The following is a 19,494-nucleotide window of genomic DNA, read 5'->3' on the forward strand; positions in this document are numbered from 1 at the left end:
AGATTCAAGAGTCCTTAAATGTTATCAATCTGAAACTATGTAAATCCAGATGAACTCCAAATCCGTTCATAAAACAGATGGAAAAAAAAAAATTCAAGTTTTCCTCATGATACTGATTAACTCTTCAAAAGAAAGGGTTTAAATTATGAATGCAAAATTTTTTAGTTCAAATATTTATTCTGTCTAACTTTTTTAGGTTCTGAAAAAAAATTTATCCGAAAACTTTTATAAAGAAAGCAGGAAAATAATCATCTTCGGAATCGTTTCATACACGAATCATCTTTTGGTTTTTGACATTTGGCACCCTGATCTAAAGGTGTTTTAAAAAAGATTTGTTACGGTGAAAAAGCGCCTATGAAAATTGGAGATATTTTTAACTTTTTCTTTCTTAGTCGATATAAAAAAATATCAAGATATTAAACAATTGACTCTAAACGCTATTGGGTTAGTCTTCTTTTTTCGTTACCAAGCTATTGACTGAGTTTAGCGTGTGGGATTTCCATTTTTACGCATTCTAAAAAAAGAAATTTATTTCTTTTTGTTCTTCGCTTATGAAATGTGAAATATGAAATTTTGTAATCCGTTTACGAAATATATGAAGTATTTTAAATTTGATACTGCAGTGGATACGAAGTTCGGCCGAGATTCTAATAACAGTTCTCATTTCACGTAAGCAAATCTTTTTATAAATATTTTTTTATATCTATGTTTAAAATATGCTTATGTTAATAGCATTAGACATAATTGTGATATAAGTGCAATTTTCATAAATTTATATAAACTTAATCTAACAAAGCCTAACTATAAATTTCTTAGAAACCTTTGTTGTTTTTTTCTGCAATCCTAACAGTTTATAGTGTATTTATAGTGTATTTGTAGTGTATTTGCAGTGTATTTATAGTGTATTTATAATGTATTTGTAGTGTATTTGTAGTGTATTTATAGTGTATTTCCAATCCTAATAGTTTTTAATAATTTTTAGATAAATATTTACAGCTGTTTCAAATTTTTAGATATAAATAATTACAGCCGTTTCAAATTAGTCTTGCGCTGGACGCGTAATCCAAGGGTCTTTGATTCGAATCCCGCTCTTGGCAAATTAGCATTATTAGTGAGGTTGAAAACGGGGTACTCCTTAAATGTCATTCCCCCTGTGGCGGTGGTCTGTGATAAGTTCTTCTTAGAGTTTCCTTAAAAAAAATATAAGAAAAAAGCCTGTAAATGTTAAACTTAAAAAAAGCCCAAATTAATTTTCAAATTTCAACTTCCAACGGATTGATAAACCTCGTATACTTGAAGGAAACACTTGGAACATATTAGCGGACCAATGGCAAATTTACTTCGACTAGATGATCTATAAACCTCATACAAGAGGGATCCATGCGGAATGTATTATTGGAACTAATAGCAAACTAGCGAATCTGCAAATATGATATTTTACAGAAGAGTAATATGAAAATTTCATTTATAATAAAATATTCAACAAAAAATTTCGTCAAACGACATTTGATTAAATATAAGAAAAAAATTCTCGAGAGCTTTTCAAAGGGCACATTGAATGTAAATAAAACTACAATAGCAAAAAGCCAAAATCGCGAAAATGTTGCTGAGTGATCACGATAGGTATCCTATTTTAACGGTTCTTTGCCAGTTCTTATGTTTTAATTTGATATTAGATTTAATTGTTGCTCAATAGATGTAAGTTTTAACCAGCACAGGATTAAGTTGTTTAATTTTGTATAAGAAGTCAGATTCCTGTCAAAAGTTTGTAAAATATTTACAATGATGAAAGCACTTCTTTTTCTTTGTTAAACTTGTGATTTTCTGATCTGTTTTACTTGCTTCATAATAAACTAATGGATACCACATGTCTTACTCAGCAATCCAAGTTCCTAATGCATAATTTATACGATAGAACCGTTTAGTGTAAAGGCTACAGTTATCTGCAGGTGGAAGAAAACAAATTTTGTTATGTTGCACGAATTCTTTATTCGCGGAGTCTTTGTTCTTTTTGCTTTTTGCAATCGTTTGTTCTCGGAAGTGAAAAGAAAAAAAATTTTTTTTTTATTTTTGACTGATTTTATCTTTTTTTACTTAAAATTGAAATTTTCTTCTAAAAAAGGTTTTATGATCAAACAAAGTTGAGTATTGATAAAAAAAAATAATAATAATAATAAATAGAAAAGCGTAAGAAATTAAAGAATCTCTACATTTATTCTGTGTAATTAAGTTATACCCTTTGCTGATATCCTTTTTTTTTTTTTAATCAAAAGTTATTCTTTCTAGATTTTGCAATAAATTGGTTGCATAAAGATTTATGATGGCGAATCAAAATCTAAAACCTCGAAGACACGTGACACGCGAGAGAAAAATTTCTGCCGAAATTACACGTGTAGGTTATAAGTTATCTTGCAATACTTTGTGTGTGTGTGTGTGAGTGTGTGTGTGTGTGTGTGTGTGTGTGTGTGTGTGTGTGTGTGTGTGTGTGTGTGTGTGTGCGTCTATGCATATTTACATGTGTATGTATATGTTTTTAAATTAGCACATTAAAAACATCCGATGATAAGATATGACCATGATTATTCATGGTCATACCTTCTTGTCTTCTTAGAAGATATGACCATGATGAGTACTCATGGTCATATCTTCTTATCATTGCATGTTTGTAATTAGTTACAGGGATAAATATATTTTGATGCTATATTGTGTATGCATGTGGAAAGGTTTAAGAATATTTATCAAAAATAAAGAAAATCAAACGCTTATGATTTTATGACCTTCGTGACTAAACGTTCCTAAAGCTTTTCAAATAAAATGTTTCAACCTATTAACAAGCTTGAAACATTTATAAACATCTGTTTTATGGATAAATATTAAATATCGTCTATAGTCAATACTTTATAAAACCTTTCATAATTTATAAACAAGACAGTAGAGAAGTTAATTATTAAATATTGGCGTTTTAATGTAATAAAATAAGCGAAATATTAATGGGCTAATACTTTCTCATTACAGCGTTTTTTTTAAAGTTAAATTTTTAAGTTCTCTGAAGATTATATTTGCACGATTGCTGGCAGTGGGGCATTTGATTTAAAATTATTTAGAAGATTTTTTCCTGAAATATTCGTTTCACTTCACTGAAAACAAACGAACAAAATTAGTAACATATTAAATTTACGTTTATTTACTATATTGCGAAAAAAAAAACAGTCTATTTTAAAATCGCTCTAAACGCTGATTGCTACTGTTAAATATGTGGTTTGAACGAAGAAATATAAAACGATGCAACAGAGCAAACCGTAGACCAAGAGTCATGTCGCATACCTTATTACGCTCGACAGTATCAGTATTTAAGGTTAAACCGTATTGAAACAATACGTTTTGTAACGATGATAATAATGATGATGATGATGATGATGATGATGATGATGATGATGATGATGATGATGATGATGATGATGATGATGATGATGAAGATGCTGGTGATGATGATGATGATGAAGATGCTGGTGATGATAATGATGATAATGACGATGATAGTGATGATGATGCTGGTGATGATGATGATGATGATGAAGATGATGATGATGATGATGATGATGATGATGATGATGATGATGATGATGATGATGATGATGATGATGATGATGATGATGATGATGATGATGATGATGATGATGATGATGATGATGATGATATTTAATTTAGGTCATGTCCTTGGGTTCAGACATTTCACCACTTAGCAAAGTAAACCAAGAAAAAATCCATTCCTATATTATTCTTCATTACTCGGCATATAAAGCTATTTGGGACTGGATTATTCTATTTTTGGTAATGTACACAGCTATAGTGACTCCTTATATGGTGACATTTTTAAATTTAATGTCCTCAAATTCATGCATAGGCACTTTTAGTTCGTTGGGAATTATTGATATTATTGTTGACATCATGTTTGTCATTGATATATTCATCAACTTCCGAACTTCTTTTGTGGATTCAAACGATGAGGTACTTATTTTGGTTGTTTTGATTTAAAATAAAAACGAAGTTAACGGTTGAAGTACGCTGTTAACGGTTTACCCTGTGTGAAAACCGTCAACAGCTTTTTTCAACAAATGATTTACAGATTTGTAGATGAGATTTTCCAATAGGTCGTAAGCGATTCTTGCCGCATTGCTGTCAAATATCTAAAAGGATGGTTCATTTTGGACTTCTTAGCAGCTTTTCCGTTTCAATTACTTTGCGTGATCTCAAATATTAATCAGGTATCCCAAGCTCCTAAAATAATATTGATAAAAAAATAGAGTTGATTAAATTTCAAGCGACATTTAATCAACTTTAATACTACTTTGTTTGATGTCCGCTCAAGTTGTTTTGCTGTTCTATTTCCTTTTAATGTATTGTGATAAACTAAAACAAAACGATAAACCAAAAAAGGTTTATTCAATATGATAAACCAAAAAAGGTTTATTATATTGAACTATACATTAAAAGTGGTATTTGCAACTTTGTCTAGACAACTACTCTAATTGGTTTAGTAAAGTCGGCGCGTTTATTGCGTTTGGTTAGAGTAACGCGCAAGTTAGACATGTATTCTGAATATGGTATAGCATTATTACTACTTTTGGTGTTTGGTTTTGCATTGATGGCTCACTGGTTAGCATGTATTTGGTATGCAATTGGAGTTTACGAAAATCCAACAAAAAATAGCCTGAGTTGGCTCGCAAAACTCAGCAAAGATCTGAATAAAACTTATAACGAAACGGCGCCTCATTTTGGGATTGACTTGCAGACGACTTATTTAACGGCGTTATACTTTACGCTAAGTAGTATGACAAGTGTTGGCTTTGGAAATGTGTCTGCAAATACGAACGGGGAAAAACTGTTTACTATACTTATAATGCTTTTAGGAGGTAAGCTATTTTTTTATCTTATCATTTTTTCTTCCATTCTTTTCTATGTTTAGTTGGCACATCACCAAGTAAAACTAATGTTTGGTTGAAATTCGTTTTAAAACTTTCTCTTTCATAATGATAGTATTAATACTTAAATCTTCCCCCGGTTTTTAACTATTTTTATTCATTTTAATTTTTGAACTCTATTAAAAATAAACTTTTATTCACAAAAATAGGAGCTTAAGTAAAGATGAGGCTTTTAATGGCATACTGAACATGTTTCTTAAAATACTGGTTTTGGTGCACTAGTGATTAGATCTATATGCGTATATTTCATTGCTTCTGCTGAAAATTCTTACCTTTTGCACAAATATTATTTTTGAAATAAATAAACGTAAATTTTTTCACGTGATGTTGAAGTTGCCCTTATATATTTAGCTTTACGATTGTATTATACGTCATACAGAAATGAAGTTATACATCATTCAGAAATAGAGTTTACGTCATCAGAAATGAAATTTATGCCATTCAGAAATGAAATTTATGTCATTCAGCAATGAAATTTACGTCATTTAGAAATGAAATTTACGTCATTGAGAAATGAAGTTTACGTCATAAAAAAATAAAATTTTCATGCATTTCATCTGCAGTTTTTGTAAATTTACTTATGTTTATTTTAATGTTTTATGTAAAATAAGGTAAACACAGTTTATTTTAATAAAAACTGTGGCTTTTTTCTATGATGGCATATTGATGAGTTAACCATAGGTATGCCATCAAAGGACTTAACTGGTTTACAAAATTACACGGCTATATAAATCATTACATTTTAGTTTATCTGAACTTTATTTGCTGTCTCGCTCTAAAGAAACATAGATTTGCTGTCGAAAATGCAGATCTTAGTGTAATTGTTTGTGAGCAGGCATAAATAAAAGTGAACTATGCTTATAGACCAGATATTTTGTGAACTTTGCACATATAGACCATATATTTATTTGTAGTTCCATGTTGTGTTTCGATTGATAATAATAGTAATAATAATAACAATAATAATAATGATAATAATAATAATAATAATAATAATAATAATAATAATAATAATAATAATAATAATAATAATAATAATAATAATAATAATAATAATAATAATAATAATAATAATAATAATAAAAATAATAATAATAATAATAATAATAATAATAATAATAATAATAATAATAATAATAGTAATAGTAATAGTAATAATAATAATAATAATAATAATAATAATAATAATAATAATAATAATAATAATAATAATAATAATAATAGTAATAGTAATAATAATAATAATAATAATAATAATAATAATAATAATAATAATAATAATAGTAATAGTAATAATAATAATAATAATAATAATAATAATAATAATAATAATAATAATAATAATAATAATAATAATAATAATAATAAAAGTAATTCTTGTTGGTCAAATTCACTTAAAATGTACCATCATAAGAGCAGTTAGTTGCCGGTGATGACTTGTGTCATTACTTTTCTTTTAATGTTAAGAACCTATAAAAAAGCAAAACAATTGAAAATTCTGAGGTTCTTTCTGCATGATTTAGGGAATTCACCACATGTCAACAACTGTTTTTTAAAATTTCAAGCAATGACTCAGTATGCTCCAGTTTCATTTTATTAGTTAAACATGAAATGCACGTTTTTTTTTTAGCTTTAATGTATGCTGTCATATTTGGAAACGTCACTGCAATTATTCACCGGCTATATTCTGGAATGGCTCATTATCACTCAACCATGCGCCGGGTTCGACAGTTCATTCGCTTTCATCAAATTCCCTCACCTTTACGTCAACGTCTTGAAGATTACTCACAGTATGATTACTCGTACACTAATGGTATTGATATGAACGAGGTTATTTCGTTGTTCTTTATGTTCGTCTTTTTGTGTTTTCGCACTTGTAAAAATATAATATAAAAAAAGTTAACTTTGTCAATTAACAATGCAAAGTTATTTATCTGTAAATTTAGGTATTAAGCCATTTTCCGGAGGGTCTTCAAGCAGATGTATGCCTTCATTTGAATCGGAACCTATTTGCAAGAAGTTCGGCATTTCGTGGTTTATCACCTGGTTGCTTACGGTCATTATCTCTTAAACTTAAGACAACTAGATACACTCCAGGTAATTACATTATTCATTATGGGGATGAAGTAGTAAACCTGATGTGGATAGAACGTGGTACGTTGGAGGTCTTACAAGGAGATAAAGTTTTGGCTGTTTTAGGTGATTTTTTATGTTTTTCTTCCAGCGCAAATTTTGAAGTTTTTTATACTTATTCTAATCAAAATTAACTCTTAACGTCTTTCGTCTTTTTGAAAGATATTGACCCTCTCCCCCGGGTGCATCACTGATGCACTCAGGGGAGAGGGTCAATATCTTTCAAAAAGTTAATAGAATAATAAAAAATAAATAAACATTTATCTATGTGAATTAATGTGGATTTATCGGATTAATATGTTGTGCTTCATTTTTTTCCAAGTTTTTTTGTTTTCTGGATACACATTACCATAATTATCATAATTACCATAATTATCGTTATTAACTCTTAAGTTCAGTTCTACAAAAAAATATCAAAGATACAAAGGAAACCAATCAAGCAGTCTAAAATAATTTTTTCCAGTTTTACCTCAAACATTATTTTGATGCAATTTTATGTTGATTATCATTAAACTTGTTTAGGAAAATGTGATTCGTTCGGGGAAAACTTCGGAAAAGTCCATAATCGCCTTATTGCTAAATCGTGTGCGAGCGTGTGTGCACTTACGTATTGTGACCTGCAATCGATTTCTCGGGACGATTTATTATCAATTATGCGTGCGTATCCTGAATTTCATAAAAGTTTTAACAGAAACTTTCAAGTTTCTTTCAACTTGAGAGATTTAGAAGTAAGTGATGACCCATACTTTTCTTTGCAGATATGTTCCATTCTTCTTTATGAGTTGTGTAAGTTAGTGTTTCTATGGTTGGTGTATGTGCACATGTACGAGCGGGTTTTTGTTAGTAAATACCTTGGAGGTAACATTGTTACCATCAAAGAATATATAAATTATTTTGAGCTTGTTAAAGGTATTTTTTTTTTTTTAATGACGGTATGAATATTCTTATGTGCGTTTACCTATATTTTAATGACGGTATGAATATTCTTATGTGCGTTTATTTTTGCTTTGTGTTACCGGTAGCTTGAAGAAAAAGATTTAAGTAGTTCTCTGTGCAATCTCAACCAACAGCGTCAAAGCGTACGAGAGAAATTAAGAAGGCAAAGCTACTCAAAGCATAACACTGATTATCTGAAGAAAAACAACGATAGATTACTCAGTGGCGACGGTGATAGCATTGCCCCAAAATTTTTTTCCACCTTAAATAGAGAGCATTCTATTTTTGTTACTGATCATTCAACATACCAAGAGACACTTAATGAAACATTTAACCATCAACCATCATACTGCTGTCCTACAATCAGTGAAATGAAGAAGGATATAGATCAAGTAAGAATTGGTTTGGAAAATTTTGAAAAAGCAACGAAAGACGATATTAAATCTATACTTCAAATTTTGAAACTTGACAACGAGAATAATTCCCAGAGCGTTTCTAAACAACAACACAAAATATCTATTTGAAAACCAAAACACTTTATTTTAAGGACTTGCTACTCAACGCAATGGTCTGGGACGTTTTAATGGAATGTTTTCGTCCAAGCAGATGTAGATTAATACTTCAGTAAAAGAAAAAAAAAAAAAAAGGATGTTGCAACTTACCCTGCTCCGAGGCAAGTTGTAACAAACGGGGCAAGTTGTAAAGCAATACTTTAAAAATATAAACCTTGCAGAGTCCTCAAAATAATATTAATTAGTCTGTAATTTCTATTGGTTCACATAAACTTTATACTTAAGAAAAAACTCTTAGAGAAATTTAATGGAAACTTCTGTAAGTTAAATTATATTTAATATTATAAGAAACTAAATAGGAGTTTTTTTGTTAACAAGTTCGTTATTATAAGAAAAAAATTCATATCGTGTGTGTGTGTGTGTGTATTCACACACACACACACACACACACACACACACACACACACACACACACACACACACACACACACACACACACACACACACACACACACACACACACACACACACACACACACACACACACACACACACACACATACACACACACACACACACACACACACACACACACACACACACACACACACACACACACACACACACACACACATACACGCATATATAAAAATGTTTTTCAACAACTTTCTTAACTTTTATTTTATTATTGTGTAAGTTTTTTTTATCACTGACGTGTTAGCATTATAGTTCTATAATGTAAAAATATTTTGGAATAAAAAAAAAAAAATCCTTTAAATGAAACTATTGAAACTTGCCTCTGTTGCAATTTGCCTCAGCCTCCCCTAAAAAATAATTTAACTAATGCAGCTGCTTTCAAAGATCAAAGATTTCCTCTAAGAGGATTCTTTCTCGATAAAAACTTTTTTCAAGAAACGATTGCACACATTTGTTTGTATTTTTATATCCAAGCATAAAAATTAGATGCAAGTATTAACCATCATCGGTGTTATTGTTATTCAAAAATAAAGACTTTATGAATACGTTGCATAGGAGATTTTCGGCTCACTTTTTATAAAATAGTGCGTGACTTTTCTCTCGGATGTTAATGCTATAATTTCTGTTTACATTTATTGTTCTGGGATCATACCAGCTATACAAATCTCTCTGCTCTCCGCCCTCTCTGCCTCCACCCTCCTCCCCACAAAAAAGAACTAAAGCTACTTTTTTCAAGTTTTTTTTCTTCAAGGAAAGGAAACAGCGCTCTATACTTATTTTTATCTCAATATAATGAGTAAATGTTAACAAACAAGAACCGTTTTTGACCAATACTTCCACACTAAATCATCAATTTTTTACGGACTAAAATTCTTTTTTGTAAAAAAATTCTTTCGTGACTTAAATACTTTTAGCTCTGGAATCTTGCTTTGGCAAAATGTTCTACGGAAACCTGTAGTGTGTTAAAAGACATTTGCCTTTTTTTGGGGAAAAATTCCTGCGGAAGCTAATTCCGCAACAACTCTAATGATTGCTTCTCTTTTTATTGATGTATTTCTATTTCTTGAGTCCACTAAAATTTCTCAAACTCTTTTATACGCATTTTTCAAGCTTCAACAATAAGAAGTTTTCACAATTGGTAATTTAGTAAAATAGATTTTCATTTTATGATTGTATCTAACAGTGCTTTTAGAACTCAAGATGTTAGGTTTAGTTGTTTTGTTTCTTTGTATTTTTTTCCTCTAATATTTTCAGCTGTAGAGAATTTACATATTTAAGCGAGTTGCTCCACAACTTTCGCAGGTGTGCGAAACTAAATAGTTGTGCGACGTTTTAGCCATAATAGTGTCTGTACGACCAAGGACCATATAATATCCAGAGCTAATAAAAAGAAAAATAAGCCCAATTGGTATCATGCTCCGTCTGGTTATGATGGGCTCTTGATGATGAACTTGATGATGAACTTGATGAAAAGACGAAAGAAAACTTGAAGCAAATTCAGCTTACAAAATTCGTTTATTTGTTTTGACAAATACTTTTTCTACAAACTCTTTATTTGGTTTTAAAATAAACCATCGAAAACAAGAAATAATAATAATAACAAGAAAAAAATACTAAAATAAAAAAAATTGATAACAAATAAAAACATTTGTTGCAACAAATAATAGCAGTAACAAAAAATAATAATAACAATAACACCTAATAATAATAATAATAACAATATCACCTAATAATAATGATAAATAACAAAAACACCTAATAATAATGATAAATAAGTATCTGTAATTTAAAAACAATAAACCGCAACAAAAAAAAAAATCTTTTAAAATAATATATACCACAAAAAAAATTCTATCATACAACATCATTGTTAAACAGTTATATTGTATAATTAATTTTCATACCATTAACAATTGTATCACATGATCATGTAAATATAATTAGTATAACAATTAAAAAACAACAGCTTGGGAGAAAAGTTAAAAATAGACGAAGAAATCTTTGTGTTAAAATCGCAAATTTATTAAAATACCCTAAAAATTATGTGAGCCGAAAATAATTTTCCTCAACTTCATTTTCTTTTTTACTATCATGAAATTATTTATAAACATTCTTAAATTTTTATAATTACTTTTCAATTATTTTAAATTGTGCAGATACAATGTAGGCTGTTTTGATTCACCTTTTCTTCAAACATCGGTGTTAACAACCTGTAAATATCTGCGGTTCAATAGGAGAAAGAATTTGTAAGTATGTCACAGTATATTTACTATGACATACTTCCAAATTCTTTCAGGAAATTTCAAAATATTTATTAGATTGATAATTTGTTCTAAATTTTAACCTATCATTTTTCACAAGTTTAAAAAATATCTAAAGACAAATGGTAATGACCGATATTTATTACGAAAACCTACCGTAAATCTTGACAACCGAAGTCTTGATTAAGTTTTGCGAAAAAACTAAATTATTAATGATTGGCGTTTTAATATAATGAAATAACAGATATATTCAAATTATTTATAGAATATTGGATTATATGAAAAAAAGATAAATTGCTTCAAATAAAACAAAAAAAAAGAGTCTCCTTATGATAAATGTGAAGAGATCAGCTTGCAGTCATTTAAATTTTGAATAAGGAAACATCTTTTACTTTTCTTATGCTCGGAAAAAAAAAAAAACGTAAAAAAGTTGTTTACATTTCGCTGAAGAATTTTAAATGTTTTTATAACTGACAGGTTATTTTTTAAGAAAAATATAAAAAATATAAACGATACTTTACCAAGCTATGAGTCTTACAAGTGAGGAAGGTGGCTCAGCAAATGAAAGATATTATAGCTTCAAAGCAAGTGGCCGACCAAGAGTCATGTCGCATACACTGTTGCGTACGGCAATAGGTGTTCTTAAGGTTAAAAAAATGTTTTAACAATTATATGAAGAATTCTATGATGATAATGATGACGTCAATTCAACGACGATGAGAATTAGGATGACAATAACAGCAATAGCTATGCAGATTTTTAAAATATTTAAATAATTATGCAGATAGTTATGATGATAAATTTCACATTTAGCTTAGATAACTTTGCTCGATTTAATTTAGGTATTGTCTTTGGGATCAGATTTATCTCCCGTCACTAAAAGGAACAAACAGAATATGAAACACGTTATTCTCCATTATTCAGCTCATAAAATTATTTGGGACTGGATTGTACTTTTTTTGGTAATGTACACCGCCATTGTGACTCCTTTCTCGGTAGCATTTCGAAATATCATTCCTAAATACTCCTTCTCAAACTCATTGGCAATCATTGATCATATTGTTGACGTCATGTTTATTGTTGATATTGTTATCAATTTCCGAACATCTTACGTGGACTCGAACGATGAGGTATCTATAGATGTTATAAATATGAATGATGTAGGAAAATTTGTTGCAAAGAGCTAAAAAGAGCTCGTATTCATTCTTAAGTCTGCATCTATATTTGTAAAAACAATCAAGTTAAAAATACGAAACTATGAAAAGGTTTTTAATCAAGAACAAAGTTTGAAGATCTTTTATAAAAAATTAATATTTAAACAAAAATTTCTTAATAACAACTATAAAACATTAAAAACTCTTTTTTTGTATTTGAAAAAATATTTCCACTACTTGGTTTTCCAATACTTGGTTTTTACTTTTTTAAATTACACACAGGTGGTAAAAGACTCAAGACGCATTGCTATCAACTATGTAAAAGGCTGGTTCCTCTTAGATTTCCTGGCGGCCATTCCATTCGAGTTATTAATCATGATTTTCAAAATCAATCAGGTACACCTATTCACTTTTAGCTCAAGGTATTTTTTAATTGCTGCAATTTGTTAAATCTATATGTTTATTTGGTTCTATATTTTTCAAATATACAAAGTAATTGGCTAAAAACAGGTTTAATTGAATTGCTTTTGTATTACTACGTTACGGTCCAGACCACTTCTTTGTTCGGTTTGTTAAAAACGGTTCATTTGTTACGGTTGCTCCGAGTTACACGCCAGTTAGATTTATACTTCGAGTACCGTATCGCATTGTTACTACTTCTTTTATTTGGGTTTGCATTAATGGCTCACTGGTTTGCTTGTATTTGGTATGCTATTGGAGTTTACCAAAATCCAACTAAAAATAGCCTCAGTTGGCTCGCAAAACTCAGTAATGACGTCAACAAAGAATTAAATCCAACGTCAACGAGTTCCGGTCTTGATCTACAGACAATTTATTTAACAGCGTTGTACTTTACACTAAGCAGCATGACAAGCGTTGGCTTTGGAAACATATCAGCAAACACAGACGGGGAGAAATTCTTTACAATATTTTTATTGATTTTAGGGGGTAAGTTATTTTCCCCTTTCAATTTACTAGTTGTTTTTTATTATATAAAATGAACTGTTAAAAAAAGATTTTGCAAAAATCGCAAAAATGTTCATAACCAAAAGCACCGTTGAATCAAAAATGGAGTGAGTGAATTCGTGTTTTAAATTTTTTCAAAAACTGCAACATGTTTAAGAATACTTTACTGGTGTTTTGGTGTTTAGTCTGAAAAATGTCGATTTATCATGTATATCGGTTTTTCATTTTATTAGAATTTTCCATATACATTATTTCAGCTTTAATGTATGCAATCATATTTGGTAATGTCACTACTATTATTCACAAGTTGTATTCTGGGATGGCTCATTATCGCTCAGTTATGCGTCAGATTCGACAGTTCATTCGCTTTCATCGAATTCCCTCACCTTTACGTCAACGTCTTGAAGATTACTCACAGTATGATTATTCCTACACAAACGGCATAGATACGAACGAGGTTTTTTAAAAGTTTTCACAAAAGAAACCTAACTTTCTTTTTTTTAAGTTATCAAATTTTTTTCTTTGCATAAATTGATTTAGTTTAACATTTATGGTGTCTTCTCAACAGGTGTTAAGGCATTTTCCGGAGGGTCTTCAAGCGGATATATGTCTTCACTTAAAAAAGAGTTTTTTGGCGGGAAACTCAGCGTTTCGTGGTTTAACTCCCGGTTGCTTACGGTCAGTATCCCTCAAACTAAAAACTACTAGATACACCCCGGGTAATTATATCATTCATTATGGTGATGAAATACTTAAGCTGATGTGGGTAGAACGTGGTACGTTGGAGGTCTTACAAGGTGATAGAGTTCTAGCAGTTCTAGGTAAATTAAGTTTTAGAGGCTTAACTTGTGTAATAATAGTGAATTTGAAAAAAAAATTATAATAAAAAAACAATAATTTTCATGCACATTCTGTTTAGGTAAATATGATTCGTTAGGTGAAAATTTCAGCTTGATCAACAACCGTCTTATCGGTAAATCCTGCGCAAGTGTGTGTGCACTTTCATACTGTGATCTTCAATCAATTTCAAGAGATGATTTGCTATCACTAATGCGTATTTATCCAGAAATTCGTAAAAGCTTTAACGAAAATTTTCAAGTTACTTTTAATTTGAGAAATTTAGAAGTAAGCGGTGTGCAATACCCTTTCTGTTCAGAAAAAATTTAATTGCTCTGAAAATGGAGAGAAACAACTTTCTTTCCAAATAAAAAAATATATATGTAAAAAAAACAAACAAACAAAAAACAACTAACTAATCCAATCTTAAACAACCGTTATGGACATAATATTTTTATCATTAATATTATTTATTATTTTTAATTACTCCAAAACTGTTTAGATGTTGTTTTACTGAGAAAAGAACTTCATTTATTTTCCCCTAAAATTAAAAAAAAACCATCGTGTCATTAAGCTTAAATTTTTTTTCCTCTTATATTTAGCTTGAAAAAAGAGAGATTTACAGTTCTCTGTGCAATCTCAACCAACAACGTCAAAGTGTACGAGAGAAATTAAGAAAGCAAAGCTACTTTAAACATAATCCAGAAAATCTGAAGAAAACCAACGAAAGATTTCTCTGTGGCGATGACGATGACGTATTTCTCAGTGGCGATGGTGATAGTATTGCTCCAAAGACAGTTCACACTTTGAATAGAGAAATGTTTGCTGGTCATTCTATTTTTGCAACTGACATCTCAGCTAATCGAGTGTCTTTAAATATTCCAAAGACACACTGGTGTCTTTCTATCGGTGATTTGCAAGATAGTATAGATCAAGTAAAAACTGGTTTGGAGACTTTAGAAAAAACAACAAGGGAAGATATAAAATCTATACTTAAAATATTGAAATTTAAAACAGAAAACTTTTCTGATGGCGTGCTAAAGGAACGCGATTATCCGTCTGAGAATTCTTTGAAGTAATAAAAACGACATTTTATAGAGTGGATCCACTTTCCATTCAAGAGTTTTAATTGAGATCATTATAGGAAGAGAATAAAATGCTTCAATATATTGCTGACAAAAAAACCGGGTTTGATGAGAAAACAAAAAAAAAAAAAAAAGAAAAAGAAAAAAACAATCCTTTAAAATGTTGTTTTTTTTCTTATTTTCTAAAGCATGTCGGTAAGCAAAAAATGTTCCAATCAACTTTTGTATTTTGCACTACCATATTTTTCATTCTGTTTAAAACATTTACAAGACATAGTTAACTATTTTTGAGACAATCTTTTTATATTGAAGTGGAAAATAAGTTTTAAATGAATGCTTCGCACTTAGTAATAGCGATTGAAAAATGGAATTTGTTCAGGAAGGATCTATATGAAGCTAGCTTTATATTATTTAATATTTATCAGGGGGTTTTAAAAACTTGATTTTAAAAACTTTATGAAAGATAAAGGTTTCTTTAGAAAAGATTTGTGTATTAGCGCTAAAAATCTCGAAAGAAAAAAGGTAAAAGTTGCTTCACAAATGTTAACCTAATATTGGTATTAATATTCAAAATTAATTAAGTAAAACCGTTCGAAGGAAATGTTTGAGGGAGAAAGGTTTTTTAAAAAAGTTATCAGTTTAACAAATAAGTTATAGTATAATTGATTTATTTATATTACTTTAGTTTTTTATTTTAATCGTCGTTTATTTATTAAAATAAATTATTTCATAAAATCTTAAAAACGGTAGTGATACGAATCATTAGTACCTGAAATACAGTTTATCATTTCGCCAAACTTGATTTTGCCAAGTCTTTTGCCATAGAAACTCAGCTATGTATGGCTAAAAAGGCGGCCTACTGGTTCTGGTACGTCCGGACCACGCAACTTATTTTTCCACTTGCATCCACGTGTTTGACATTGGAGTTTTTAGTCGTTGGAGTTTACAAACTTCTCTAATGAGTAAATATAAATAACAGTCGAAATTTGTGCTGAATTAACATAAGATGATATACCACAAGAGAATATTCAACTACCAGGTAAAATCGATTGTTTAATAGCAGGTTTCTGAGCGTTAATAGCAATGTTTGAGGGGGTTGATAGCAATGTTAAAGCTTGGGCGTTAATAGCAATGTTAAAGCAGGTTTAATAGCAATGTTTCTGGGCGTTTGTCAGGAACTTTTATTGACCACAGCCCCCTAAAAGTCGCTGTATACTATCAAAAATTCGATGCCGTTAACCAAGATGGTGGAAAAATTTTGATTGATTAAATCTCAACATCTATTAGATCGCCTTTCCCATCTATATCTCGGACTTTTTTTCTAATTACTGGTCCCAAAGTTCTCTCATGAAAGTGCAATTGAAACTTTTCAACCAGTTTTTCCTTATTCATTCTATTGATATATCGCGAGGTTAGAATTATTTTGTTTTACCTCCAAGTTTAAACGTTGGGAGAAAGTTTTTGATTTTTTCTAAAAGTAAAAATTGTTTAAAGTTTTAGCTTTTATTTTTAAAAAAGTAATAACTTATGATTTAAATAATTTTTGTTTAAGCAAATTATTTAGAAAAAAATTTCTAAAATAATGCGTATTTTAAAAGTTATTATTATTAACTAAAATTAATAACTCATTTTCTCCCAACTTTTAAAATTGGAGTTAGACCAAAATAGTTCTAACCTCGCGATACTGGTCTATATTAAAGGTATTTAGTTTTTCTTTTTTATTGAAATTATTCACCTTTTCAATAATAGTTTTTACTTTTTTGATAAATTAAATTATTTGCAAGTAAAATCAGAGCACCATATATGAAACATCAGTGTGATCGTTTTTAAAACCACATGTCTTCTTTCAAAAAATTAACGATGGTGCATAGATTGACTAAAATTGCCTTCATCATAATGTCACCTTTTTTGATCTTGGTTTTGATTTCTGTTGAGATTAAATAATTTACATTGTTTGCTTCTAATTGATGCACAGTGGTCCAGAAGGTCCAGAAGTGGTAATTTTAAGGTAAAATCCTATTTCATTAAAAAAAATTTTTTTTAACGGAAATGAACTTTAAACTTGCAGTGAATACTCCTATCATATTTTTAGAATGGCCGATGTGTGTCCCAAGTAGGCGCCATCAATCAAATTTAAGTGGTGTCCAACAAGGTTCTTGTAACACTAAAGTATATGTGTGACACTAAAGTATATGTGTGACAAATCTTTCCTCCTTAATTTTCAAGGACTTGTTTCAAATGAATAGTTTAGAGGACCTTAGTTGATGTAGGATCTAATACAGGATACCATTAATACAGAATATATATCTGAAATTTTTCTTGAAATACTGCTCTAGTCTGTCCCCAGTTAATTAGATGCTAGCATGATAGCACATAGAGAATGATACAAAAGTCTTTTAATGAAATTTTTTTCACTCTGAGAATATCTGCAAAGATTTTGTGAGTCCTAAGCCTCATCTTGCTCTGTTTTACTTGATCTATACTATCTTGCAAATCACCGATAGAAAGACACCTATAAAAAGATCTAAAATTGCAGGATGTAAAGCTATCTTAATTTTTGTCAATTTAAAAACCTGTGTTTTCTTAGGTTTTGAAGCAAGAGATCTCATAAAAATTCTAAAAAAAATTCTACAATCTTTGTTACTTACACCTCGTGCACCATTCACTTACACCTCGTGCACCTCGCACACTTACACCTCGTGCATTCATTTAGAGAACTGATATCTCGGTTTCCAAAGTTTTTTTAATTCGTTGACAGTTGAACCATCGAAATATTTTCTTTTATAATTAATTTTAAAAGAAAATTCAATCGTTTTCATAGACACCATTTTTATTATTGAGAAGAAAACCTCACGTCATTAAAAAATATCAACCAATCAAATCAAAAGTTTTCAGGCGCACAAAAATTTTACAAAAATATGTTTCAAATTAAATACGATTAACTTGATTTTTAAAGTTTTTTTTCAAAGTAAATACGTAATTGAAAAATACGTAATTGAAAAATACGTAATTGAAAATACCTAATTGAAAAATACTTAATTGACTTTTAAGTTAAATTTAAGTCTTTTAAATAAAAATTTAAAAGATCTTTTCACATTTAATTTCAAAGTCAATTACGTTTTAAAAGCAAAACTTGTAATTACCCCAAACTTAAAAAGAGCATTCTTTCTAAGCATGAAAATATTTAACACATCAAAATATTTTGTAAAGTGCTATGCAGAAACATATAGGGAGAAAATGAAAATAAACTTTACAAGACTCCAAAAACCCAGGCTTTTTTTAAAAGTTAATTACAGACCAGATTCCATTTTGAAAAATATTCTTAGGTTTTTAGACAAATCTTTTAAACGAGTTGATACAAAAATGACACAGAAGTTTCTAAAGGAGTATGACTAGTCAAGGAAAAAAAGGAAAACTATTAGTTAAAGAAGCATCATATGCTTGTAGGTAAATTTCTTTCTTTACTAGGAGAATTAAAAAAAAGTTATTTCTTTTTATTAGCTTTAAACTATCAGACTAAAAAAAAAACATTTTTAACTGGAGTATAAAAATAATTATTGAAAAGCTTACTAAATACAACGAAAAGTTATGATTATAGAAAGAAAATAGTGCTGTATAAGAAAAAAAAAAAATAGTGCTATTTACAGAACAATGTTTCGCCCAATGCTTAGTAATTACAAGAAAATTAAATGTACATTACAAATAATATTTACAACCCCTAGTTCCAGTTCTCATTAAAGAATTTTATTTAAAAACTGCAATTTTTAAATGAAATTCTCCATTAGCATTTGCTATTTCATAATAATGCAAATTCAAACTTGCAAGTTATTGTAAGAAATGCCATTAAAATTAAATATTTAAAAGGACGCTATAGAATGCAATTTAAAGAAATTATTATGGAGTGGGCTACTTCTATGATCGTCACTGTATATTGAAAAACAATAGCAGGAGTCGTTACAAAGTATTTTCCAGATTTAAAATGTCTGACCTTGAATTGTATTCGCTTGTGAATTTGCAAGTTTTAATCAGGTGACACGTTTGCTTCTTAATAAGTTTAACAGTTTATCGTGATGTTGAAAAAGGTTTCGCAAAAGTCAAGCATACAATTGCTTATTTTTTTGTTCTTAAAATTTCAAAAGATTTGCAAGCAA

At 29.4% G+C, this 19,494-nt stretch overlaps 2 protein-coding genes across 5 annotated transcripts; both read left to right on the plus strand.

The window, feature by feature from the left end:
* The first annotated feature begins 530 nt into the window (after window positions 1-530).
* On the plus strand, window positions 531-9,355 carry LOC145190506 (voltage-gated inwardly rectifying potassium channel KCNH6-like). 3 transcript variants are annotated; one of them, XM_090090013.1, is made up of 9 exons: window positions 531-669; window positions 2,287-2,392; window positions 3,709-4,008; window positions 4,152-4,265; window positions 4,517-4,913; window positions 6,613-6,812; window positions 6,929-7,181; window positions 7,638-7,843; window positions 8,138-9,355. In XM_090090013.1, exons 2-9 carry the CDS (start codon window positions 2,318-2,320, stop codon window positions 8,573-8,575), a joined length of 1,983 nt encoding a protein of 660 aa, XP_089946139.1. In that variant the 5' UTR covers window positions 531-669; window positions 2,287-2,317; the 3' UTR covers window positions 8,576-9,355. The 3 variants fall into 3 exon arrangements, with proteins under 3 accessions (XP_089946139.1, XP_089946140.1, XP_079923515.2); XM_090090014.1 differs by lacking the exon at window positions 531-669 and adding an exon at window positions 2,093-2,145; XM_080067389.2 differs by lacking the exons at window positions 531-669; window positions 2,287-2,392 and adding an exon at window positions 3,001-3,355.
* A 2,353-nt stretch (window positions 9,356-11,708) lies between these two features.
* Window positions 11,709-15,504, plus strand: LOC149886763 (potassium voltage-gated channel unc-103-like). 2 transcript variants are annotated; one of them, XM_090091815.1, is made up of 8 exons: window positions 11,709-11,948; window positions 12,144-12,431; window positions 12,738-12,851; window positions 13,007-13,403; window positions 13,679-13,878; window positions 13,990-14,242; window positions 14,341-14,546; window positions 14,861-15,504. In XM_090091815.1, the coding sequence occupies exons 1-8, from the start codon at window positions 11,829-11,831 to the stop codon at window positions 15,335-15,337; spliced, it is 2,055 nt and encodes a 684-aa protein (XP_089947941.1). In that variant the 5' UTR covers window positions 11,709-11,828; the 3' UTR covers window positions 15,338-15,504. The 2 variants fall into 2 exon arrangements, with proteins under 2 accessions (XP_089947941.1, XP_089947942.1); XM_090091816.1 differs by lacking the exons at window positions 11,709-11,948; window positions 12,144-12,431; window positions 12,738-12,851; window positions 13,007-13,403 and adding an exon at window positions 13,441-13,528.
* Window positions 15,505-19,494: the final 3,990 nt, after the last annotated feature.

The sequence above is a fragment of the Hydra viridissima genome, unplaced genomic scaffold, assembly GCF_058129835.1.
Source record: "Hydra viridissima isolate aposymbiotic clone 2 unplaced genomic scaffold, HvirCarnegie_v1 scaffold_6, whole genome shotgun sequence".
In the NCBI taxonomy this organism is placed as follows: Eukaryota; Metazoa; Cnidaria; class Hydrozoa; order Anthoathecata; family Hydridae; genus Hydra; species Hydra viridissima.

Excerpts from the sequence above, each read along its gene's own strand:
- LOC145190506 (XM_080067389.2), top strand. The coding sequence starts at position 3,254 with ATGTGGTTTGAACGAAGAAATATAAAACGATGCAACAGAGCAAACCGT. Across the intron at positions 4,266-4,516 it reads TGATCTCAAATATTAATCAG|ACAACTACTCTAATTGGTTT; the intron begins GTATCCCAAGCT and ends AACTTTGTCTAG. Across the intron at positions 6,813-6,928 it reads ATGGTATTGATATGAACGAG|GTATTAAGCCATTTTCCGGA; the intron begins GTTATTTCGTTG and ends CTGTAAATTTAG.
- LOC149886763 (XM_090091815.1), top strand. The coding sequence starts at position 11,829 with ATGAGTCTTACAAGTGAGGAAGGTGGCTCAGCAAATGAAAGATATTAT. Across the intron at positions 12,852-13,006 it reads TGATTTTCAAAATCAATCAG|ACCACTTCTTTGTTCGGTTT; the intron begins GTACACCTATTC and ends GTTACGGTCCAG. Across the intron at positions 14,243-14,340 it reads TAGAGTTCTAGCAGTTCTAG|GTAAATATGATTCGTTAGGT; the intron begins GTAAATTAAGTT and ends CATTCTGTTTAG.